Here is a 25,574-nt window from a genome sequence, read left to right on the forward strand (position 1 = left end):
AAAAAAAAAAAAAAAAAAAAAAAAAAAATTAAAAATTAAAAAAAAAAGTATAACTAAATTTTTAAAAAGAACTAAAAAAAATTTGAGTCACCAATTTATATAGAATTAAAATCAAAATTAAATCAGTCTGTAGATCACATGCTTAAGCATATAACCTTAAAAACCAAACTAATGGAAAAAAAAAAAACTAACAAAAGAATTTTGTTTCTCAACAAAGCAAGTTCTGGTTACACTCCTGGGATCTGCATACATTCAGATCAAATGTTTACACCAAATCTGTTATACCGTGTAACAATAACAGATGTTCCAGAATGATACTTCTAGATCAACAGAAAGAAAAGTGTTAACAAAACTTCAATACCCTTTTTAAAAATTTAAGACTATATGTTTTTAAAAATTTTTATCAAACACATCTAAAATTTAAAAATCCAGCATCAAAATGTTGCCGATCCACTACCTGAAATCCTCCCTTTCCAGGATCACTGGGAAGATTTTATTACTTCTAGGGATAGCCATAAAAAGTAAATCTTTTAGGGGCACCTTGGTGGTTCAGTAAGTTAGCCATCTGCCTTATGCTCAGGTCATGATCTCAGGATCCTGGGATCAGGCTTGCATCTGGGCTCCCGGCTCAGTGGGTCTACTTCTCCCTCTCCCTTTGCCTCTGCCCCCTCACCACTCATGCTCTCCTTCTCTCTCTCTCAAATAAATAAATAAAATCTTTTCTTTTTAAGTAAATCTTCTAAATCATCTGTCGATGAAGGTTTTTTTAAATTAAAGAATATACAAGTTCCATCTTACATAAAAAAGGTTAGTCTTCTGAGTTTAGATATATAAAACAATCCTTATTAAAAATCTTATAAATTCTTTGAATATTAAAAGGATTACAATAGTTAATAAATCTTAATAGTTGGAAATTATAAATACTTACTTGATAAAATCATAAAATAAGAAAAAAACATAGTTTCAAAAAGCATAAAATTAGTACAGGATTTCCACTAACTCTTAAGTTAAACTTCGGAAAATGAGAAAATATTAATTTTAATATACTGAGTCCTAACTCAATTAGCCAATAAAATAATCAGGTAGATTTTGAAAAACTCAAAAAACAAAATTTAAAAATTTTAACTAAATCTGAAATTACATGAGTGAAGTTAAACATAAGAAAGGAAATATTTACTAACCTTTATTTCCTAACATCACAGCAAGATGTAAAGGAGTGTTTCCTAAAATTAAAGAAAAATTATATTAGTATAAAAACATTGGAAATTTTATTTAAAGGTGGTTTTATTTCCTTCAGAAATTTCACTGACAGATTTGAAACAAAAATAATGTGACTGCAAAATGATCTTCCTTATAGGCAAATTCAAAGAAAGAGAACATGCCATGGTTTCTAACCACAACGTATTGTATTCCTCGCCCTTCAACGCTCACCTAAAAAGGATACTCAGTTTGCTTTTGAGGTTTCTTTTCCCAATAGATTTCATAGACTCCTTTGTTTCTAGTTTCTTTATCATATCATTCTTTGTTCATTCAGCAATTTAAAAACCTACTATATACTCATCTTTGGGGACAGATACCAAAAAAGACCTAATCCCAGTCCTCAATTTGTTCAGAAGTCTTATATGAAAATAAATAATTGCTATTCTTATTTATCAGAAGAGAGTATAGCATGATAATGGAACACAAAATATAGCTCCTAATTTTGCCTGTACAAATACAATTAACTATTGAAGAGGGATAGAGTGGAATGAGTCTTGAAAAATGGATTAGAAATTTAAAGGCAAACAAAGCAACAATGACTAGTATTCCATGTCAAAAACAATACCCCCAAATTAAATTCAAATGCAAGAATAGTTTATATTTAGGAAGCAAATTTTTATTTTATACTAGTGGCAGTAAAGAGAATAGTAAATAATGAAATTGGAAAGATGAGCAAAAGATAATGATGATTAGAGGCTATGCTATGAAGTTTGGACTATAGCCTATTAGTTGCTATATAATGATTAATTTAATTTCAAAATGACATCCTAAGCCACCTCAGTAGCCTAAAAACATCTTGATTATAAAAGAAAGCAAACCTACAGTAATTTTTTTTAAATAACAGAAGATAATTTTTTTAAAGGTTTTATTTATTTGACACAGAGATAGAGAGTACAAGTAGGTGAAGCACCAGGCAGGAGAGGGAGAAGCAGGCTCTATGGTGAGCAGAGAGCCCAATGTGGGGCTCGATCCCAGGACCCAGGATCATGACCTGAGCCAAAGGCAAAGGCTTATTAACCCATTGAGCCACACAGGCGCCCCAACAGTAGTATTTTAAAATAAAGTTACTGAATAAATTTATATATACTAATTTTCAGATATTAGCATTTTTACAGAAGGTACCACATGAACAATTTTTGTCAATAAAAGCTGCACACTTACCAAAAAATCAAATACAGGATAAAACAAGATTTGACTATGTTTTTAAAAACCTTATATATGATCTACACCAATCTCTTAGCTTGACAAAACTACCAAAATGGTAAACACACACACACAAAATCTTTTGCTCAATACAAGCACAATGGAATATGAATTGTTGGCTGTAAATACAATTTTTGTGCAAAATTTAGGAGTTTAATAAATTCATTAAACTTATATTTTCTCTGTAAATAATTTCACAAAACAAAAACCTGGGCTACAATCAATTTCTTCATCTTAATATTAGAACAACAAAAACAATAAGAAGATTTGGGGACATAATTCACATTATGATTTTCCAAAATAAAATTTCCCTTAGCTACTAGGCAGTTTTCACACCTCAAAACGAATTCCAGTTGAGATATGCAAACTTTGTTAATAATCATACATTGAAGCATGTCCCCAGAAAAGAGGTTTTGCTCACAATACTACTTAAGTAAACTTCATTAGGTACCAAGCTATCGGTATAAGACTATTTTCCAAAAAGACAAACTTCAATTTTCCAAATAGCTCAGACTTTTTAGGGAGCTAGGTATCTTCCTTCAGGCCGTTATCTAGTTCTACAAGTTTGTATTTTTCTCTTAAAGAGTCAACATTCATTTAGATTTACTTACCATTTTTGTGCTCTACATTACTTCCTTTAATTCTAACCTTCCATCACAATCATTTTTCGTCCATCCAAAACATATCCTTCAAGATTACCCTTTGTGGAGGTTTGATAAGTGATCTCCCTCAGGTTCTTATTTGTAAATGTGTGTTCAACTTCTAATCTTGAAGAACACTGTCCCGAGTATCTAATTATTGACTCGCTGTTATTTTTCCCCTGCACTATATTGGTCTTATGGTCTCCTTTTTTGATGAAAACCTAGCCATAGAACTTTCTACCCCTCCTCTAAAATTAATGTTGACATTCCTGGCTATATATCATCAGCCATTTCACTTCAATGTGGAGTCCTTTTTTAATTCTGCTTGGGTCAGACTTCTTGAATCTGCAAGTCAGTGTCTTTCAACAGTTCTGTAAAACTCTCAGCAAGTATCTCTCCAAATACTGCCTTAGTTCCATTTCTTCTCTTCTCTTTGGGGGTTCAATTATAGTAGAACTTGTCACCTTTTCTATGTTTTTTAAATTTCTTTCCCTTTCCATTTTCATTATAGATATGTTCTTCAAACCTATTTCCAAGATCATGAATTCTGTCTTCTTCAGGATCTAAACCTGTTAGTAAGCCTATTTATTTAGCTTTGAATTTCAGCTTGTATTTTCCATTTGAGAATTTCTATTTAGTTCATTTTCAAATACATGATTTCAATTTTTATTGAAAAATAAAATATTCAAACTAAATAAATATTCAACTTGTCTCTTATCTCCCAAGAATATAAAAAATACTATTATATTTAAATCCTCTAATAATAATTACAAAAAATGAAGCTCTGATGGGTACCCTCCCCGCCAGTTCTCACTCATGTTGTTCAGTTTCCTTAAAGTGCTGGTCATCTTTAATTATATACTGGATATAGCATTTAATGAGCTCTCTATATAAAAACTTGGAAGCCTAAGCAACAAATCCTCCAGATACTTCCACTTGCTTTTGGCATGTTGGCTGGGGGTACTACACTTCATTAACCCACGGACTGACATTTTTTTCTGGCCCTCACAAATGACTCAAAGCTGTGCTCTAGCCTCCATCAGAACTGATTTACCTTTTGGTCATTCGTATTCCTCAGTTCACAGCCCAAATAGCAGTGTTTAAGAGATACCCCACATTTGGTAGGCCCTGACTCTATCTTTTGTCCTCTTAGCCCAGAGAGGCTATAAAAAGTGCTGCTCAGCCTCTTAACTACTACTTTTGGCTTTGCAAAAACTACTGAGGCAAAATAACCTAAAATGTAAGGCTCAAATCTTTGGATTTCCATCTTCTGCCAGATCTTGACCCAGTAATTCTCTTCTACCTCATTAGATCTCCAATACCCTTAAATTGAATATTTTATTCTTATTTGCTTCAAAGGAAGACTAGTCCTAATCATCTAGTCTATTATTACTATAGGCAGAAATTCTACTTCTATTTTACTTGCTAACTTTTCTCCGAATCTGTAATTCTGTGCCTTCCATTCTTTGGTACTGTTAATGCATAAAGATGAGATAATTTTATTAGCACTAATGATTATAACTTCTATCACAATTACTTTCTCAGTGCTTTTAAGTCATTTTTACCTGAAGTTCAATTTTATCAGTAATTAATCTTGCCATTCATATTTTTTATCATTAACTCAAGAATAAATTTTCCATTTTTTCCCATCTCCTTTAGATGTGTCTCCTAAAAGTCCTTTTCTTCTAACATATGTCACGGTTACTATTTTTGGAAATTTTTTCCCTACTCCTTCCCCTCAATGACAAACCTTATACACTAAGTACATGAACCAGGGAGAACACATGACTCAAACCTAACCAGTTTGATATCCAACTAGAAAATGTTTCAGGAAATGGCACAACAACCACCTGGGTCAAGGTTCTTTTCCAAAAGTTTTTTCTTTTCTTTCTTTCCTTTTTTATTAGAACTCATAGGGAAGACTGTCTTTTACCGCTAGAACTACAGTGCTTTAAGATGAGTATGGGACCAAATATTCTCTACAACATAGTTTAGTGATTCTCAATCAAGGACAATTTTACACCAAGAGAACAGCTAGCAATGCCTAGCACATTTTTGGTTATAAAAACTGAGGAGTGGGGGTGCTAATGCCAGCTAGAGAGTAGAGGCCAAGGATACTGCTAAATACCTTAAAATGCATAGGACAGTTTCCTCCCACAAAGAATTCTCCAGCACAAAATGTTAAGTACAGAGGTTGAAAGCTGAAATAAATAAAGCTCAGTTGCAAGAGAAAAGGAGGAAGCTCTAACAGCAAAGCTAAGAGATTATTTAAAAAACAAAGCAACAACCAAAAAAAAAAAAGTCCTGACCTGCAAGAACTGTAGATACATACATGTCCAATACTAGTTCCTACCCTACCATTTTCAGTTATATGAATCAATAAATACCTTTGGGCATAAGCTAGTTTGCAATGAGTTTCACTTACAATGGCAAGAACATTACTAATGTGATACAGAAAGAGAAAGTCTTATTTATCATAAACAGACTTTGGGAGACTCCTATTTTGTAAGTGCTTTTGTTTTTCTTATCTATTCTTATTTATTTAGAATTTTAAAATGTAACTTATCTTCTGCAGTAACACAGAATATAGACACATATTTTAAATTCTATTTGTAGCAAAATTAATACCTTTTTATTTTTATTTATTTATTTATTTATTTATTTTACATTATAAGTAAATATTTATTCTTAACTATGATACTGATGACTTGTTGTCTTTGTTCAGGCTGCCATAACAAATTGCTATAGACTGGATGGCTTACATGAGAAATGTTTCTTCCTCTGTTCTGTAATCAGGGTACCAGCATGGTGGGATTCTGGTGAAGATCCTCTTTCAGGTTGCAGACAACCACCATCTTATATCCTCACATGGTAGAAAGAGGGTTAGCCAGCTCCCTGGCCTCTTTTTTGTTGTTGTTTTTTTTTGTTGTTGTTGTTTGTTTTTTTGTTTTTTTGTTTTTAATTAATTTTTTATTTTTTATAAACATATATTTTTATCCCCAGGGGTATACCTTTTTAAAAAAATGTTTTTAAACTTACATTTATCTAACAAAGTAAAGAAATAAACCACACATTTGATTTCCTTTTTCTTTCTTTCTTTCTTTTTTTTTTTAAGATTTTATTTGACGGGTGCCTGGGTGGCTCAGTGGTTAAAGCCTCTGCGTTCAGCTCAGGTCCTGATCCCAGGGTCCTAGAATCGAGCCCCGCATCATCATCGGGCTCTCTGCTCAGCAGGGAGCCTACTTCCTCCCCTCTCACTGCCTGCTTCTCTGTCTGTAAAATGAGTGAATGAAATCTTAAAAAAAAAAAAAAGAAAAAAAGATTTTATTTGAGAAAGAGCACATGAGCAGGGGGAGGGGTAGAGGGAGAGCAAGAGAAAGAAAATCTCCAGCAGACTCCACTCTGAGCATGGAACCCAATGTGGGGCTCGATCTAATGACCCTGAGATCACGGTTTGAGCTGAAATCATGAGTCAGATGCTTAACCAACTGAGCCACCCAGGCACCCCAATTCCCTTTAATAAAAAATGAGAAAGTCCACACTTTTATTTCTCATCTCCACTTTTGTTTCATTAATTTAATGAGTAGTTATAAACCTTTTTCTTACCCTTTATAGAATATGTGCATGTCTTCTAAATTTTGAATCGAAAGATTTTTTTTGGAAATTAACTCTCAAGATTGTAATCATATTTGCTATGATTATTAGACTTCATGTATGGTATATTTAACTGGTTTCAATGTTCATTATCAACCCTTTTCTGATTCAACTTCTCTTTTATTGTATTAATCATGTAAATTCATCTCTTATGAGCTGGGATACTTCTTTGAATAATACTTTTCAGGAATGACAGCATGGTAGTTACTCTATTTTCTAGAACATTGTTGTTTCCACAAATGAATAACTGCCTAGAAAGAATTCTACAGTTGGAAGATATTAATAGCAAGCATGTTCTAATACTGGAGAGGTCTGAGGCAAATTAATATTCATTTGTTCAATAGCAATCTATGCTCTTTACTTGTATATGTGTAGAATTCTACATTAAATTTCAAAATATCACCAAAATATGAAGAATCTCTTTTCATTGACTCTCCCTGGAACACAGTATGAGCTCTGACTTTGGAGTCTGAACCAATTTTAGATCAAAAATGTTTTCTTCCCTACTTATAGCTTTGAGTACTGCTTCTGATTTATTTATTCTATTTTATTCTCTGGAAATACATACTACTCATAACGTGAAATCTACTGTTTATCCCTCATTCTTTATATTTTTCTCCTTTTCCTCTAATCTTTGTTTTCAAATTGATTTTTTACATCTTTCATCCAATTTTCTATATTGTCAAGACTTTATTTAACAGTATCTTCAGGATATTTATAATGATACATCTTTTATAATGAATTATTTTTCAAAGACCATCAAATGACTTTTTTTCTGCTCATCCATCCTGAAATGAAGATTTATTCAACTCTAGTATGGGAAAGGACAATCAGCCCCCACTTTCCTCTCAATTTGTTCAAAAAATGAACAGCAGAAACCCCTTCTAAACTCTGAAGCTGAAAGAATAAGCTGATATTTAAGCATTTTCCTCTGAGACTCTATTCTAATACCCTAGATAAAACAAAGCGAATCAAAGAGTTGAGAGACAGCTGCTGCATGGGAATCAAAGAGAAGGAAAATGGTGCAAGACATACTCCTAAAACTACAAAACAGCATTGAAAGAAATTAAATAATACCTGAATAAACAGAAAGACATCTGAGTTCATGGATTCAACATTGGTAAGATGACCTAATGGTCTATAATTTCAAAATGGTCTCCTTCAAAAAACCCCACCTGGCTTTTTTGAAGACAATAACAAGTTGAGCCTAAAATTCATATAAAAATTCAAAGTACCCAATCTAAATTGAAAGAGAACATCAGAGTGGAAAGATTTACACCACCCAATTTCAAAACTTAGTACAAAACCATAGTAATCAACACAGTATAGAGACAGATCTTTATAAAGACAGATCTGTCTTGTATAAAGACAGATCTGTATATTAATGGATCAATCATTTTACACACAAAAATTAATTCAATATAAACCATGGACCTAAATGTCTGAGCTAAAACTATAAAACTCTTGGGGGGGAAAAATGAGGAAATCTTTGTGACCTCAGATTAGGTAACAATTTCTCAGATACACCAAAAACACAGCACAGAAGCATGAAAGCAAAAATAAACTGACCTTCATCAAAATTAAAATGTGCTGCATTTAAGGAAAGTGAAAAGACAACTCTGAGGGGAAAATATTTTGCAAATTATATGTGTAATAATATCCAGAATATATAAAGAGCTCTCACAACAAAATAATATTAAAAGTCCCAATTTTAAAATAGGAAAGGATCTGAATAGCTTCTTCTCTAAAAAAGATAAACAAATGGCCAATAAGTACATGAAAAGATGCTCAAAATCATTAGCCATTAGGAAATACAAGTCAAAACCACAATTAGATACCACTTCATATTCACTAGGATAGCTATAATAAAAAAGAACACAAGTGTTGGCAAAGAAGAGAAGGGAAATAACCTCATATAAAGTAAAATACTGTAGCCACTTTGGAAGAGAGTGTGGCAGTTCCTCAAAATGGTAAACACAGAGTTGCCACACAATCCAACAGAAGGTATATACCCCCCAAATAAAACATGTCCACACAAAAACTTACATACAAATGTTCATAACAGCATTATTCATAATACCAAAAAGTAGAAACAACACAAATGTCCATTAATTGGTGAATATATAAATAAAATGGAATGGAATATTATTTGGCAATAGAAAGGAATGAAATTTTGATATATGTTACAACAGGGATGAACCTTGAAAACAATGTGCTAAGTGAAAGAAGCCAGGCATAAAGACCACATATTGTTTTATCTCACGTACATGAAATGTCTAGAATAATTAGATCTATAGAGAAAGTAGATTAGTGGCTATCTAGGGCTAAGGGAAATGGTGGGAGGGGTTGGAAGTGAAAGGTAAAGGGTACAGGATTTCTGTTTAAATTGTGGTGATGGTTACACAACTTTGAATACACCAAAAGTCTTTTAACTGTACAGTTTAAAAGAATCAAATGTATGGTATGTGAATTATATCACAATAAAGTCATTTAAAATAAATAAATGGAAGATAAGTGGGGGATAAGTAAAGTTGCTAGAATTGCAGCAAATATTTATTCATGTTCCTAATGATTTCTTCCTTAAAAAAAGCCTTTGTACCGGACATCTTATTTTGCCTTAATAATCATCACCCAGGTAGTGGCATCTGGGTCTCTCAGTCAGAAGAGCATCTGACTCTTGATCTCAAGGATGTGAGTTCAAGCCTCACACTGGGTACAGAGATTACTAAAAAAATTTTTTTTAATTTTAAAAAATCATCACCCAGGTTAGTCTAGCTGTGTACTAAAAAGGCTTTCTTGCCCACTTGCTTGTTTGGTATGAATTTTTCTATTCAATAAAGTACTAGAAATAGCATAATTTTTTTTCCCTACTGCTATAATCCTAAGGACAACAATAAACAAAGGCAAAAGGAAGGGGTAGGCTTGCTGCAGGGCACAAACTTGCTCCTGCCATCTGTTTCCCATATATCTTTTAGAGAGAGAAAGAGAGAGGGTGAAAGGGATGGGGAGGCCAGAGGGAGAGAGAATCCCAAGCAGGTTCCATGCCCAGTACAGAGCCTGATGTGAGGCTTGAACCCATCACCCTGAGATCATGACCCAAGCTGAAACTAAGAGTCTGACACCCAAACACTGAACCACCCAGGCACCCTTCTGTTTCCCATATTAGGCACATTCTCATCCTCCAATTCAGGGATGTGACATAAAAAAGGTTTAACAAAATGTAACCACTTGCTGATTTTTTATCCATGGCTGATGGCTGCTTTCATGCAACAGATGGTACAACCTGCAAGCTTAGCCTATACTTACTATCTTGCCCTTTTATAAAAACAAAAATTTTATTGAAGTATAATTGACACACAATGTTACATTAGTTTCAGGTGCATAACATAGTGATTCAATAACTGTAACTATCTTGCTCTTTTATTGTGTTCATAGACCCATGCTGTAATCAGTAAGGGTTTCATGTCATACTGCAATGCTTCCAGGAGAGAACACCTGTCAGTCAATATAATTTCTATATATAATTTCTATATATAAAATCTTCTCTCATAATCTAGTTTACTTGATTCTAGAGTTATTATTGTGTTTTAATATAAAATTGAAAAAGAAGTTCAAACGTTCTGTTATTTTTCCAAAATTTTACCTGGAGGTAAAACCCATTCACTCTCACTTAATAAATATTTACTGAGCATTCTATGTTCTAGGCATAGTGCTAGACATTAAAGATTCAACCATTAAGAAGCTAGAAATAATTCTTGTTCTCACAGAGCTTATAGTCACAAAAGAGAAAAAAACAAAATGCAACAAAATAGACTGACAGGTATTCAGAAAAATAACAAAAAGCTAAGACCAAAAATAATAATGAAAGACATAACCTAATTCTTCAGGCAGGAAAATCCCTCTATGAGGTAATTTTTAAAATGAGCTCTCAAAGAGGAATAAGAACTAAGAAATCAAAGAATGAGAAGAAAGGCATCACAGAGAACAGAAATAACTTGACAGATTCAAGGAACTGAAAGAAAACAAGTATGACCAGAACATAGAAAAAAAAGAGATTTGTATAAGATTATATCAGAGAATCAGGCAAGGGTCAGATCATGCAGGTCTCCATAATTATGGTAAGCAATATGAACTTAGGGACACCTGGGTGGCTCAGTTAAGTATCTGTCTTTGGCTCAGGTCATGGTCCCAGGGTCCTGGGAATTCTTGCTCAGCGGGAAGTCTGCTTCTCCCTCTGCCTACAGGCCTCCCTGCTTGTACATACTCTCTCTCTGTCATATAAATAAAATATTTTAAAAATAAAGAAATATGAGCTTACTGTTAAGTGGAGAAAGCATCTAAACAGGGACATGACATCATACAAATTACATTTCAAGATCACCCTTATCACCATATACAGAATGGAATGGAGGGGCACACAGAAATTAGATATGAGTTAGTGCAGTATTCCAGGGAAAAGATAATAAAAACTGGTCTCAAAGCGGCGGTGGAGACCAATCAGTGGAGACAGAAAGTAGGGTGTTCAAAATAACCTGTTAGTTAGATATGTATGGTTAGGAGAAGGAGGTAAGACAAATGATCCCAATGACTGAGGCTTGAGCAAACAGATAATTAATGATATGATTTAATAAATGACTAGGTGGCCAGATGGGAGAGGATAAGGTAGAAAATAATAACATTTTAAACAAGCAAATTTTGAAATATCTGAGATTCCCAAGTGGAGATGATTATAAAATCTGGGAACTCCAGGGAGAAGTCCAGATTGAGATATAAATCTGACATTTAAAACCAAACATATAAATTTGTGAATACCCATTTTTTCCCTTAATACTAGAAAAGGTAGTAATAGTTACCCTTCTTCATTTCTCTATCTTCCAGGAGAAAAGGAAAAAAGACCATGTTCTAAATGGTCACAATGGTGACAAGAAAACAAGGAACTGATAACATCAGTTGCTCTCAAGAAGGATAACTGAGTGGGTAAAGATGAGTGAGAGTAAACTTTTTTTAAAGGGGGACCAGAACTCAGGATCCTAAGATAAGATCTGAGCTAAGATCAACAGTTAGAAGCTTAACCAATGAGCCACCCAGGAGCACCAGGAAGGAAACTATTTTTATAATGTATTGTTTATGTCTTTTTATAATTTTGTAGCATTTGAATGTAATAACTTTTGAAAAAAATTACACAAATTAAGGAGAATCCACCAAAGTCTAGATAGAGTACCTAGGTAAACTAGGTATAAAGTGGGCCTTTATATACCTAAATTATTACTGTTTTCTTAAACCATCAAGGAATATATAGATGAAAGGGTGGGGTGCCTGGGTGGTTCAGTCAGTTAAGGGTCTGCCTCTTGATTTCAGCTCATGTCATTATCTCAGGGTTGTGAGATTGAGCCCCAAGTCAGGCTCTGTGCTCAGTGTGGAGTCTGCTTTAGATTCTCTCTCTCTCCCTCTCCCTCTGTCCCTACCCCCTTCTAAAAACTAAAATTTGGAAAGAAAAAAAGGGGGGGGGGGTAAATCATCAGTACCCACTGAAGTAACAAACTAAAATTACTGTAACACGTCAAAATTAATCACATTTTCAAAAGATTTATGAACTAGAAATGACTTTGTACTCAATCATCCAATCCCTCTCACTTTACAGATAAATACATAATCAGAAATACACATATAATTAAGGATACCAAATATCATGCTTTGATTTCAATATTTTAAATGCAAATCATCATTTTCTTCATCCTCATCCTCTTCCCAACACTGGAGTTACTTCACTATCCAAATATACCATGAAACTAAGGGTTCAAATGTCCCAGTTAAACCTCAGCTTTCTAAAGCTTTCCTCAACCTGCTGCTTCAGCTAACTTGTTACATAAAAGATACTAAAAACTTAAAATAACCTTCTGCCAACTTTCCACAATGTAGCTGTTAAATCTGAAATCAGATGCCTTGGTTCTAATTTGGTAAATAAACTGAATTCTGTTCTGCCAAATGAATAAAAAACATTCCAGTAACATTAAGACCACTGCAGTGCTAAAGTATGCAAATTGCCAAACAAAAGGCTAACCATTAAAAGGGCATCCATTATATGTGCCCAGCACTATGCAATATACTTTATAAACCTTATCTTAGCCCAATACCGTGAGACAAATATTACTCCTACTTCATGGCTAAGAAAAATAAAGTTAACACTAGTTAGGTAATTTCCTAAAGCTATATATCTAGAAATGTGTGAGTCATGACTATAAAATCTATATGCTTTTTACCAGACCAATTGTTTTCAAACATTTTGGTCTCAAGACCCGTTTTATACTCTTAATAATTATTAAACAACTTTTATATGGATTATTTATATGGACAAATCTATTGATATTTATATTAGTAATTAAAATTAAATGTTATAAAACTTTAACTTTACATTTACAATCACTCCATTACATATCAATATAAATTTATGAAAAAATAATTGTTTTCTAAAATGAAAATAAATGATGAATATGCTATTTTAAACTCTTAAAAAATTAAAATAAATAAATAGCCAGATTTTTATAATTATTTCTGCACTGAATTGTGTGAATTTTGCTTTGGTTTGAAGTATATGAAGAAAATCTAGATACAGAAGAGACGCAGTTGAAAAAAAGAAGAGTGGGGTGCCTGGGTGGCTCAGTGGGTTAAAGCCTCTGCCTTCAGTTCAGGTCCTGGTTCCAGAGTCCTGGTTCCAGAGTCCTGGGATCAAGCCCTCCATCTGGCTCTCTGCTCAGCAGGAAGCCTGCTCCCCCCCCCACCCCCCAAACTCCTCTCTGCCTGCCTCTGCCTACTTGTGAACTCTGTCAAATAAATAGATAAAATCTTAAAAAAAAAAAAAAAAAGAAAGAAAGAGAGTATTTTAATAGACTTCTTAAATAATTATATTCTTTGCTACTACACCAGAACTCAGTAAGTGGTGATTTTTTTTTTTTAAGATTTTATTTATTTATTTGACAGATCACAAGTAGGCAGAGGGGTGGGGGGGGGTGCGGGTGGGGAAGCAGGCTCCCCGCTGAGCAAAAAGCCCTACGTCCATCCCAGGACCCGCAGATCATGACCCAAGCCAAAGGCAGAGGCTTTAACCCACTGAGCCATCCAGGCACCCCAGTAAGTGGTGATTTCTTAAAGGTTAGCAGCAATGTGAAATCTAAAACCCTATCAATAAACTTTTTCTATTGAGTTACACTGAAATGCACTGGTTTCTCTTGAACTTTAAATGGATCTTTTACTGATGCATGATTTTAAAATACCATGTACTGATCATTTGAAAAATATAAGCTGACTGAGTTATACCGATCTTCCAAATGTCAACCCATTTCACTATACCAAAAAAACAAAAACCACACATTTGGTAATATCACCAATCTGACCAGAGAAGACTTTAAATATTGGGAAGCTGTCAAACTTAGTAAGAGAAGCTGTCAACATTAGTGTGACAAAGACAAATTTCCCAAATGTTAATTTTTGATTCAAAGCTTGAATTTTTTAATTGGTAATAAATACTACCAATTATTTTCTGTGAAGTCACAGGCTTCTTCATTCTTTTTCCAGAAAATTCCTGCCAAGTATCCAAATTGGAATAACCATAGTTTGCCTGTAAGCTGTTCTTTCAAGTAAAAATGGTGTTCCATGACAAAAGCTGCTACTGTGGCTTACAACTCAAACAACTATACAAATGTTTTCCCTTGTTTCCCTTTAGTAGGCAAAAGAAGATCATGCAAAATATACATTATGTCATAAAGAATATCAAAAAGGTAAGTAATTGAGATTAAGACTTAATAAAATTAATCTTTTCTACAATTTCATCAAAGACATTATGTGAAACTGGCTTTTTCCTTTTACTACAAGTATGTGGCAGTAAATAAGCAAGTAATACTAGTCGTTTGGGAGACTTGTACTCAGGTTGCAACAATTTTACTCACCACTGGTTTTGTACCACCAGCAAAAATGTCAGCATAGGGAAAAAGGCAAGCAATGACTTTATATTATCACAAAAATAGTTTTGATTTCACCTACCCCTTAACTAGGGAGAAAACAGGACATTCTAAGTACTAGAACCAACATAGCTCCAGCTTCTACAGACACCTTCAAGTCCCATCCAAGCGGTAAAAAAGGAGAATTTTTGTATTTTCTCTCATAAACAATATTATACTATTAAAACCCACATAAACACATATTATATCCATCATAAACTCCTAACCAGCTCTACCTTCTCATTATTTTCAAAGCTACCCCCACTTTTACAGCATGTTAAACTGACATTTGCCCATCCAAGTTTCTGCTTCATACAGTAGCCAGATTGAGTCTTCTAAAATCAGATCGTATTACTCCTCTGCTCAAAATCCTCGCTTCCTATTTTCCTCAGAGTAAAAGCCAAAATCCTTAAAAATGGTCTACAAAAGTTCCACATGCTTATACCTACAGCTACCTCTCAAATCTCCTATCTCCTACCACTCTTCCCCTTGAACCAAACTTGACCTTCCCTCTGACCCTTGAACATGGTACATTTACATTTGTTTTTCCCTGTCTGAAACTCTGTTCTGCCAGTATCTGCTCCTTAATTTTCTTTAAGTAACTAAACTTCTCCTATTCCTGATGTCTTCCCTGACCCTGACCTCACTGAAATACTTAGCACTTCCCCTCCCCTGTACACCAGCACTCCCTCTCTCCTTACCCTGCTCTATTTCACTCCAAGATATTTATCATTATCAGTCATATCAAATACTTATTAGCTTATTATTTATCTTCCCCCATTAGAATGCAAGCTCCATGAGAGCAGGGACTTTGGCCACTTTGTTCACTGCTATAATCCCAACACCTAAAACACTGTCACATATTAGGAGTTCAGTACATATCTGTTAAATGAAGGAATGGGTGAAAAAGGAAAAGAAAAAAATATATAAAGAACCATTAGAGTAGTGTTAAAATCTGTTTTTACTCTCCAAAAAGCATTCCATCCCAGAACAATGCAGGTCTCCACATGATTCTTTATGAAAGTCAACCAAAGGATATATACGCTTAAGAGGATATTCAACACAGCATAGGTGGTTTTATAGAATTCAGTACAGTGCTGAGTAAGAGAACACGTGTGTTAACATGCCTGATAAATATCTACAGCCAAGAATCCAAATATACTAAACCAAGTTATACCAGCAGATTAAAGATGACTTGTAAGAGAGTCAAATAAACCTAATTCTTCAGTACTCTATAGGCAGTATACATTCAAGTACCAGATAAAACTTTACCTAAAGTACTATCTAAACCTCCAGAACAAAAATGTCTTCTGCCAAAAAGCATTTAACACCACAAGTGAGAGTAAATTATTGGTATCAATGGATATTACTATCATATTAGTCTTTGAAAATAGTTTTAAGTGCAGTCTCCCACTTGAGACTATAATGCCCCACAAGAAAGATATTATTATATCTACCTACTTCAGTGCTTAAGTAAATAGTATAATTTCATAAAAACTAGTTCGTAGAGAACCGTAGTCTCAAAGCTAGATCTAATTCCAAATACAGAGACAGCTTTCTAGTTTTGCAGATTATCTCTGGGATTTCAACAAGAGTAACAGGCACAAAAACAGATGAAGTTCAACTAAGCCACAAAGTTAAACCTCATATATCCTGGTAACAAACACCACTCATAATTTTCAGACAGGAAAAAGACCTTTTCTCTTTTTCCTACCCCATTTTACATGCCTCAGTAGTACTCTAAAACTGATCTTCCATCTATCCCCCAGTGAAATAAATAGAACGTGAACAGGAACATATTTGTCTGCCCAGCTCCCGGTCAATTTTTAAGGAACTATGCTCATTTTCTAGAACCCAAAGCATCCTATTACACTATACTCTGCATTAGATTTCTATGACTCAAGGATGACATTAACTAGGGAAAGACTGCCTAGAATTCTGTTTTTCCAGGAGTCCTCCAGAATTCTCCTGCCTTATTGAGGCTGCAAAGAACACAACATGATCAATAACTGCTCACTCTGCTTTCTTTTTTTGCCAAAGTTGAAAGGTCAGAATTACTGCTCCTATTACAGCTCAGTAAAGGAAAGGAGAGATTCCCCAGTGCAGGAAAGAGGATTCCCCCCACCTTCTTAAGAGGTAGCTCTGCAGATGTGTTCACATCCCTATTCTAAGTGTGAAGTCACATTCTAATACTTATATGATGCCATCAAGAAACATGTCCACTTAACCCAAGTACATGCACATGCTAGGAGATGCACCTGGAAGAAGAGGTGAGAGGAAGGTCATATTCACGTTATCATAGAGATTAACTGAATCAACCCTGATAGATCAATAAAGTGACAGATTTCACTGCCAAACCACCCTCATTCCAAGTGAGGGTGCAGGACACTTTAATGGATTATCTTACACCCCAAAAACTACTTCACTTTTTTTCTAAGACAAACTGAGGTCTACCTTTCAAAAACAAAGTCCAGAGAAGACCACATAACATGAGGGAAAAAATATAAAACTATAACTGTTCTTTTAAAGATGTACCATTATTTTAACTTTCTTAGCTAAAACTGTTCACCTAAGGCTTAATTCAAGATTTTTGGGGGGCATGCAAACTGTAACTTCATAGTCACTTCTCAAACAGACGTAAGGTGCATTATTTTCTTAAATCACCCATCATAAAGATTTTAGGGTCAAACACAAAGAAGAAAATATCAGAAGGAAATTTAAAGATGTATATAGAATAAGCCAAAATAAACCTACCACATAGGCACCAAACAGATTATCCTATTGCCTCAACTCTCAAACATACATTTTTAATCATTCTGAAATTAAGATGTTTTAAAATCCCTCTCTGAAGAAATCTACCACCACCAGGCAGAGAGACTACACATATTAACCATTTCATTATCATTCCCTTGAGTTACCAACATTGGCAGCAATATCCTCAATTGAAATTAAACTCACAATTGAAATTTCTAATTACTGTGTGAAATAGCTACACAAATTCTCAGTAAAAATGAAAATTAACTGTATGGAGAAGATGGCTTGTCACATCCCATGCAATATCATTAAAGGCAGTAGAAACGGCCAAATCTGTCAGAATACATCTCACATCACAAATTTCTCACATCTAGGAAAGGCTGGTTTAAGCAATTCACATATCAAGGACTTTTATCACTCTGGTACCTAAAACTTTCTGACAAGTGCCCAAAGAATATTTAACTCAAGGGAAAAAAAAAATTTTTAAGTTTAACAAAAAAGAAGTACAGTCAAAAATCAAGAAAGTGTTCTGTATGCTCCATAAGCATTCTCAATTCTAAAGGTGCTAAAGAAGTAAAACTCATTACCATTATTTATTTTTTAAAAAAGTATATCATCATGATACTTTTACTACTAATGGCAAGAAGTGATTCAGAAAAATTTTTACAATGTGAAAAAGGGCTTAGACTTAAACTTTAAGTCTATACTAAAGAAAAATGTATATTAACTCAAATACACTAAAAATGTAAAATTTAACAAATTTGTGTACATTTAATGTAATGTATCTTTTCTCCCACCCCAAAAATGCTTTTACGAAATATACAATGAGTCATAATCACTTGGCATATCTGAAAACAGTATATTCATGATGTTACACCTATTACTGTATTTAACTTATATTTCAAAGATATGTTTGGATCCAAATACAATATTCCTCAAAATAACTGATGATTCAGAAAAGGCAATTCATACTCAACCAACATTTTACCACAAAAGAAAAAGCTGATCCTTGCTCCTATTCAAGTCAGTAATTTGTAAGTACACATTATATACGCACTCCAAAAAACGTTTATCAAATCAGAGATCACTGGAAACTCAAAGAGCTAATGAATAGTGAGCTAAACAGTGACCAAATTAAGGTTCAATAAGCTTTCCAGCTAGAGAGAATAAAGGATCAAAACTAACAAGATAAAATTTAATAAACATAAAGCCCTGTTTTAGGCTAAAAAAAAAAAAAAACCTTCAAGAAGAGATAGAATGGAGAGATAGCTAATCACTTGAGAAAACGCAGTATTAAAAAATTAACATACTCTTGCACTGTATTATTTAATGTGTGCTTTTTAGTAGTACACATTACTAAACATATATTGCTTAAAGCAATAGGGTCTACTTTTTTGTCTTTACTTGTAAGGTTAGTCTAGAGCACAATCCTCAAAGGGAAGAATTGACAAACTGAGTTTTGTTAAAAAGATGAATAGGATTTTCATTTACTTACTTAACATGATTATATAGTATTCACTATTTCAGGGACCATGTAAGGACTTTAAAAACCATGCTGTTAATAGGAATGGACAGAGAAGTCAGGAATGTTTAACCGAAAGGTAAGAATGTGATAGCTGGGATGCCTGGGTGGCTCAGTCGGTCAAGCCGCTGCCTTCGGCTCAGGTCTTGATCCCAGAGTCCTGGGATTGCATCTGACATCGGGCTCCTGGCTCAGAGGGGAGCCTGCTTCTCTCTCTGCTTCTACCTGCCACTTTGCCTGCTTGTGCTCTCTCTCTCTCTCTGACAAATAAATAAAATCTTTAAAAAAAAAAAAAGACAACTTTTGTCAGATATCTAAAGGGCTATCATGTGGATGAGGGAGCCCATTTATTTGTGCCATTACATAAAAAAGAAACAGAACAAAGAAGTGTGAGATTTGGGCTCTACAGAAAAACTCTGAAAGTTGTCCAATGGCAAAAAACTCTCCATAAGGCTATTTAAAAAAAAAAAAAAGATATTATTTATTTGACACAGAGAGAGAGAGAGAGTACAAGCAGGGAGAGCGGCAGGGAGAGGGAGAAGCAGGTCCTGCTGAACAGTGCCAGACGTGGGGCTCGATCCCAGAACCCTGGGATCATGACCTGAGCCGAGGCAGATATCCAATGACTAAGCCACCCAGGCGTCCCTCCATAAGGCTATTATAAAGGGGCACCTGGGTGGCTTAGTCTGTTAAAAGTCTGCCTTTGGTTCAGGACATGATTCCAGTGTCCTGGGATAGAGCCCCACATCAGGCTCCCTGCTCCATCCTCTCTCTGTCTGCGGCTCCCCCTGCTTGTAAATAAAAAAATTCAATCTTAAAAAAAAAAAAAAGGATACTATAAAGACTAAATGAGAAAATATATATTAAAGAACTTTGTTGTAAATTACCATATTACACATTAGAATTTACTTCTGTGCAGGACAGTGTGTCCTAATTAATAGACATATTTGCAGAGGTTGACCACGTAATTGAGTTCCAGCTATTAGTTCAGTTCCCGGCTTTGCAATTTATACCAAATACGCAACTTTAACAAAGTTTTCCTGCATCTCTAGGTTTCACTTTTCTCACCTTTAAAATAAGGATAAAACAATCTGCTTTGCAAGGCTATTGTAAGAATAAAATGTGATAATGTAGATAACATTCCACATAGTGCTGACATTCTCAGTAAATTGTGTTTATGATGATGATAATCATCATCAACACATTATAGAAGGAATCTCTTTGGTGAATATAAAACTAACCATGTGGTATGATGCAGTATGACTGTATGGTTTTGCTATATACCTATATGAGTGTATGAATATGCTATGCACTTATCACGTTGTAACAATCCAATTAAAATATATAGCTTATATTTGTTTGGTGACTTAAAATTTATCTTTTAAAGACATTTATCTTCTGTAATGTGAAGGAAAAAATATCCTTAAAACCTAAATAAAGTATCCAGGTTAGTTAAAATACCAGGAATAAAAGTAATGTAATGGGGGAATTATGCAGCTACCAAGAAAGGGGACTAAAGAAGTAGCATATTAAATATAAGCTACTCTTCCTAGGAGACTTCACAGCAAGAGATGAAAATATATATTTCAGGGGAAAAAACAATTACACTTTCCAGAAGTATGTGAACCACTGGTTACAATCATCAGAAACACCAAAAATACAAGTACCATACAAATATTTGGTATATCAAGGCAATTTAAAAAGTGAAGTTGAGGGGATGAAGGACAAGAGTTTAAGAGATTTAGGATTCTAGTTACTATGAACAGAATTTGTATTTTAACAGACCAACTATTTAACGTTGAATTACAGAATATGGAAGCTCAATAATCCTGTAATTAAGTACCTTCTGTGATTAACCAGGAGGATCAATTGTAAAATACTATCCTATCGTACTTGTCAGTCATATTCAACTAGCTCTTCTTTCAAAGGAAATTAACTCTCAAAAAGAAACTTTCATCTATTTTCACAAATATTTCAAGGGCCCATGGAAAAAAAATATATATATATACACACACACACATAAATATACACCTACTATGAAGGTCAATTCTTCAAACTCCCTAATAAATGATGAATAGCCTGAAACTACAACACACCTTCTAATACAATATATTTCCCAAAGTGTCAGAATATAATTTTCATCAACAAACAATTATTACGCTTGTTGTAACAACAGTAAAATGATTAAATAAGTGTAGGAATGAAAAACTGGGTGCAGCTTTTAGGTACTTTTTTGTGGATTTGAATTATGATAAATGACAGTAATATTACAATATTTTAAATTCAGATACAAGTGCAGTTGTTAGAAAATTATAAAACCACTAAGAAAAATCTTATTCTTTTTTTTTAATCTCCATTTTTGCCCTAATTTTAGATAAGAAGCCTGGAGTCCAGTGGAATTAAGGGAGTTTATTCCTCAGGCAAGCATTTCATTAATGTGTTATATTATTTTGAGCAGAGTTGAGTGTGTTTTAATTGAATGTATACAACAGTCATGTTCAGTTAAAAGCAGAGCTAGCAACAATATTTGTCAACTACCCAATTTAAAATGGCTTATTAAATGTTGAAAATATCAGTGTTTCATTTTCATTAATAAATGTACTGTTGCTTATAAATCAACTCAATCATATAATGTTTTTAAAACAAAAGAAACCAAAAAAAATCAGCTAATGAGTTAAGGTAGAAAGTAGAAATACAGTCCTTGAATAATAAATGATACTCTATTTTGTCATATAGGCTATGATGAAGTTACTATGAAAAATCATAGTACTATTTTTAGTCACAGTCAAGATAAAACATTATTGTTAGCAATTACATAAAACAAACAAAACACTCAAAACTCTACTCCAACAAAATTTTGGCTGCTCTAGTCACTTTTTACTTGCTCTAGGTATCAAATGCCAACAAATTTCTACTGTGGGGCTTTCAGAAACCAAGGCATTCTACATTCTATCTTAAATGCAAAGTGTAGACACTTTGTATCAAACTAAGTTTCATGAAAGCAGAGAAATAGAAACACAGAACCTGATGGCAGGTAGAAATCACAACAACCAGTTGCAGTCAAGTTGGATCTGTACCTAAGTAATGAAGGGAGGTGGGCCATTTACACGTTCAAAATTCGAAATCCCAAGGTGGGAGACGAGGAGAGAAAGAAAAGAAACAGTTGCACAAACAAAGGAAGAAGGGCAGGTTGGATAAGAGACTATTTAAAATTTGTCAAAAACCAATACATTGAAGGCCTGACTCAAAGATAAAACAGCTTCTGAAAGGAAACTCTGAAGTGGGCAAAGAGGAAACATTCCTTTGCACCCACAAGAACCAATCCCCTGACCACTGGCATGCTATTACTGAAACGGTCATGATTTACAGGCATTTGGCCCGGGTGATGGGCAAAGGAGAGGAAAGAAAGATCGTTGGAGAGAAGCCTAGAATTCCATTGGCCTGGGGAGGCACACCCTGGGTTCGGGAAGGGAAAGGTGGAGAGGGACGAGCACTCCTCACCGTGATTATCTTTCTGTCCGATATTGTGCGTGCGGATGAGAGACGACAGTCTCCTCACATCCCCCTTGAAGACGCACTCGTGTACCGGGTAGTGTGCGGGGCAACTGCCTCCATCTGCGACGACAGCAATGGGGTTGGTGCCCGCTAGAAGAGCCGGGGACTGGGTGGTGGTAGTCACGGAGGAACCGTGCAGCGGCAGGGCCGGGACGCCAGGGGGATTGGAGGAGGCCGGAGCTGTCTTCAGCTGCAGCCGGTGGTGATGGTTACTGAAGATCTTATGACAGGCTTTGCTGCCCTTGCCCCTGCCGCCTGTCCCAAGCCTGCCTCCCGTGAAGGTGCCGCCGAGGGTAGCCGCCGCTTCCTCATCCCCGGGCTCCAGCAGGTCCCCCTCTTCTTTGCTGGGCTTGTGATCTCTCCGCAGTGAGCGGATCTTCTCCCCGGTCATCGCCGCCAGGGGCAGAGAGGGTATCCGGGAGGCTCACCGCCCGCGACAGAGGTAGCGCTGCGGCGGCGCAAGGCTATTAGAGCGGTGGCCAGGCGCCTCCAGCGCAGCATGTACTCTCAGCGCTCCCCCGAGCCTGGGACAAACGCATCTCCTGGCGGAAGAGCCGGCTCTCGCCTAGGCACTAAGGGACGCGCGCTCGCTGGGGGGAGCTAGAGCTCAGGTGCCCACGACACCAGGATCCCTGTCCCTGCTGCCGCAGCCGCCTGCCTCACACCGAAAAACAGGGCACGGCCATCTTACCCTGACTTCTCTCGCGAGAGCTCCCTCGGGAGGAGGGCGGAAACACCGCGATAAGTGAGGTACCCGCTCCCTCCCTTGCACCTTCCCCTCGCCGAGCAGAGCCCAGCGCCGGCGCCTCCCAGGCAGCGTCTTTCCGCCCCAAGCTGAGAATCCGACCGCCAGCGGGGGCCGCGCTTCTTCGGTGCAGTCTGAGACCTTTAACCTGTGTTTGAGATATTCGATGCACGTTATAAACGATGACTTAAACCCTCGGACATCTGGGCCTCCCGCAGAGTAATGCAAACTGACGCCACGGCACACAGGATATGATGTCAGTGAGATCATGCACAAGACACTCGTTCAGTAAACATTTACTAAGCATCTACTTTGTGCCGTATACCGAGCTAGTAAAATTTTTTAAACGCCACTCCTGGCTCCAAAGAGCTCAGCAGAGGAGGAAAGACAAAACAGTTGGGTACAGTAGTTCACCGCGCGACGAATATATGGGGAACTGGATTGCACAAAAAAAAAAAAAGACAAATTTTAGTCCTAAAAGTCACCGTAGATTAGGAGCTAACCTTGGAAAACAGGCTATTCAGCAAACGGAAAGACGGGAGGTCACTCAAATTTTAGAGAAATGAATTTCAAGCGGGTGTCAGAGTTTCAGGTAAGGGAATGGACGCTAAAGAATGGCATATAATAACTGTGTGACTGGGATGTCACTGGGCTAGTTCCTGGCCAAATTCCACCCATTGTCAAATTCTTAAGAAGCCTAAATCTAAAACCCCTAAAATTTCGACCAAATAACTAAAGCTGTGGGGAGCTAGAAGGGAGGAGGGTTAGCGAAGCATCCTAGAGGTCTGCCTTCACCCACTTATCTCTCCAAAGTCCCATTTACACTAACAGTAGCTTCTCTCAAATCGCTTCTTAAACTTTATTGTCAACTCCATTCCCCTGCAAATAAACAAATAACTTGTGGGAACTGTCCTCTCTTCATCCTTCCTCGCCACTCAGGTTTTCATTTCCCATCTTTTTCAAATCTATTCAAATCGAACTGTTTCCGCCCTTTCTTCTTCTTCTCCTTCTCCTCCTCCTCTCCTCCTCCTCCCCCTCCTCCCTCTCCTCCTCCCCCTCCTCCTCTTCCTTCTCCTTCTTTTCCTTCTCCTTTTGTGGGAAGTGAGGGTTGTTCCAATTACAATCAAGCATTGCATAACCAGAACCTCAAAGAATCCTACTCAGAAACCAAGAGACTGAACACATGCATACAAAAACATTATTTTGTTCCACGATAGCCAATATTTATTAATTCTAAGGCAAGTAGTATGCTTGGCATTTTATATGCTGTTATCTGCAGGTGATATTATTTTTAATCTTCACTTGACAGTTGAAAAACCACCCTAATGCTTCAAAGCTGGAATGTAGCACAATCCAGCCTTATTATTCTAGAGCTAGAGAGATAGGAAACGGCCAGATCATGTTAAAAGTTTAGACTTTATCCCACAAGAAATGGGGGATGTTGAATAGGGAAATAGCATGAGGACATTCATCTTTTGGAAAAGTCACTCACTCTCCCATACTTTAGAAAAGTATATGGGGGTTCCTGGGTGGCTCAGTGGGTTAAAGCTTCTGCCTTCTGCTCAGGTCATGACCACAGGGTCCTGGGATTGAGCCCCACATCGGCTCTCTGCTCAGCAGGGAGCCTGCTTCCTCCTCTCTCTCTCTCTGCCTGTCTCTCTGCCTACTTGTGATCTCTGTCTGTCAAATAAATGAATAAAATCTTTAAAAAAAAAAAAGTATATGTCAAGAATAAAGTACCTGGGTGCTCTTCTAGAGACAGACTACTGCATAAATAAAAAAAATAAGTGTGTTAGTATATGCATGTAAAAGTCTGACAGAATATATACATTGCACAGAGTGAACACTAGTTATCTTTGGAAGATGAGATTGCTAAATCACATATTTCTTACCTTCCTTGAATATTTGTTTTTACGAATCAGAAAAAAATTAATTTTTAAAGAAGTATGCAGTAATTCAGATGATGAGAAATTAGGAGAACATGAACCAAGTTAATAAGAGTGATGTTAGAGGAGGTAAGACTTAAAAAAAAACTAGTTCAATTTTGGCATATTGAATTGAAGTTTCTTGTTGTTCACCCAGAAGAAGTTAGATGGTATACATTTTGAATATTTTGAAATGACCCTAGGAGGCAGGGATCAGAATTAAAATTTAGGAGTTATCATTACACAGTAATTGATACCACAGAAGTCTTTGAGTTTCCCAAGAAAGAATGTGCAGTGTGAGAAATTCATGTCCAGCCTAGA

General features: G+C 35.8%; 1 protein-coding gene across 1 annotated transcript in view; it reads right to left on the reverse strand.

Annotated features, from left to right (window-relative positions):
* Positions 1 to 23,281, reverse strand: part of ANKRD13C (ankyrin repeat domain 13C) — a 97,069-nt gene extending 73,788 nt beyond the window's left edge. The window contains exons 1-2 of the mRNA XM_059375097.1: positions 22,530 to 23,281; positions 1,182 to 1,223 (exon numbers count right to left, since the gene is read on the reverse strand). Coding sequence (XP_059231080.1) covers positions 1,182 to 1,223; positions 22,530 to 22,974 — 487 coding nt within the window. The 5' untranslated portion in view covers positions 22,975 to 23,281. The remainder of the gene's footprint in view (positions 1 to 1,181; positions 1,224 to 22,529) is intronic.
* Between the last annotated feature and the right edge of the window lie 2,293 nt (positions 23,282 to 25,574).

This window comes from Mustela nigripes, chromosome 14 (genome assembly GCF_022355385.1).
Source record: "Mustela nigripes isolate SB6536 chromosome 14, MUSNIG.SB6536, whole genome shotgun sequence".
Lineage (NCBI taxonomy): Eukaryota > Metazoa > Chordata > Mammalia > Carnivora > Mustelidae > Mustela > Mustela nigripes.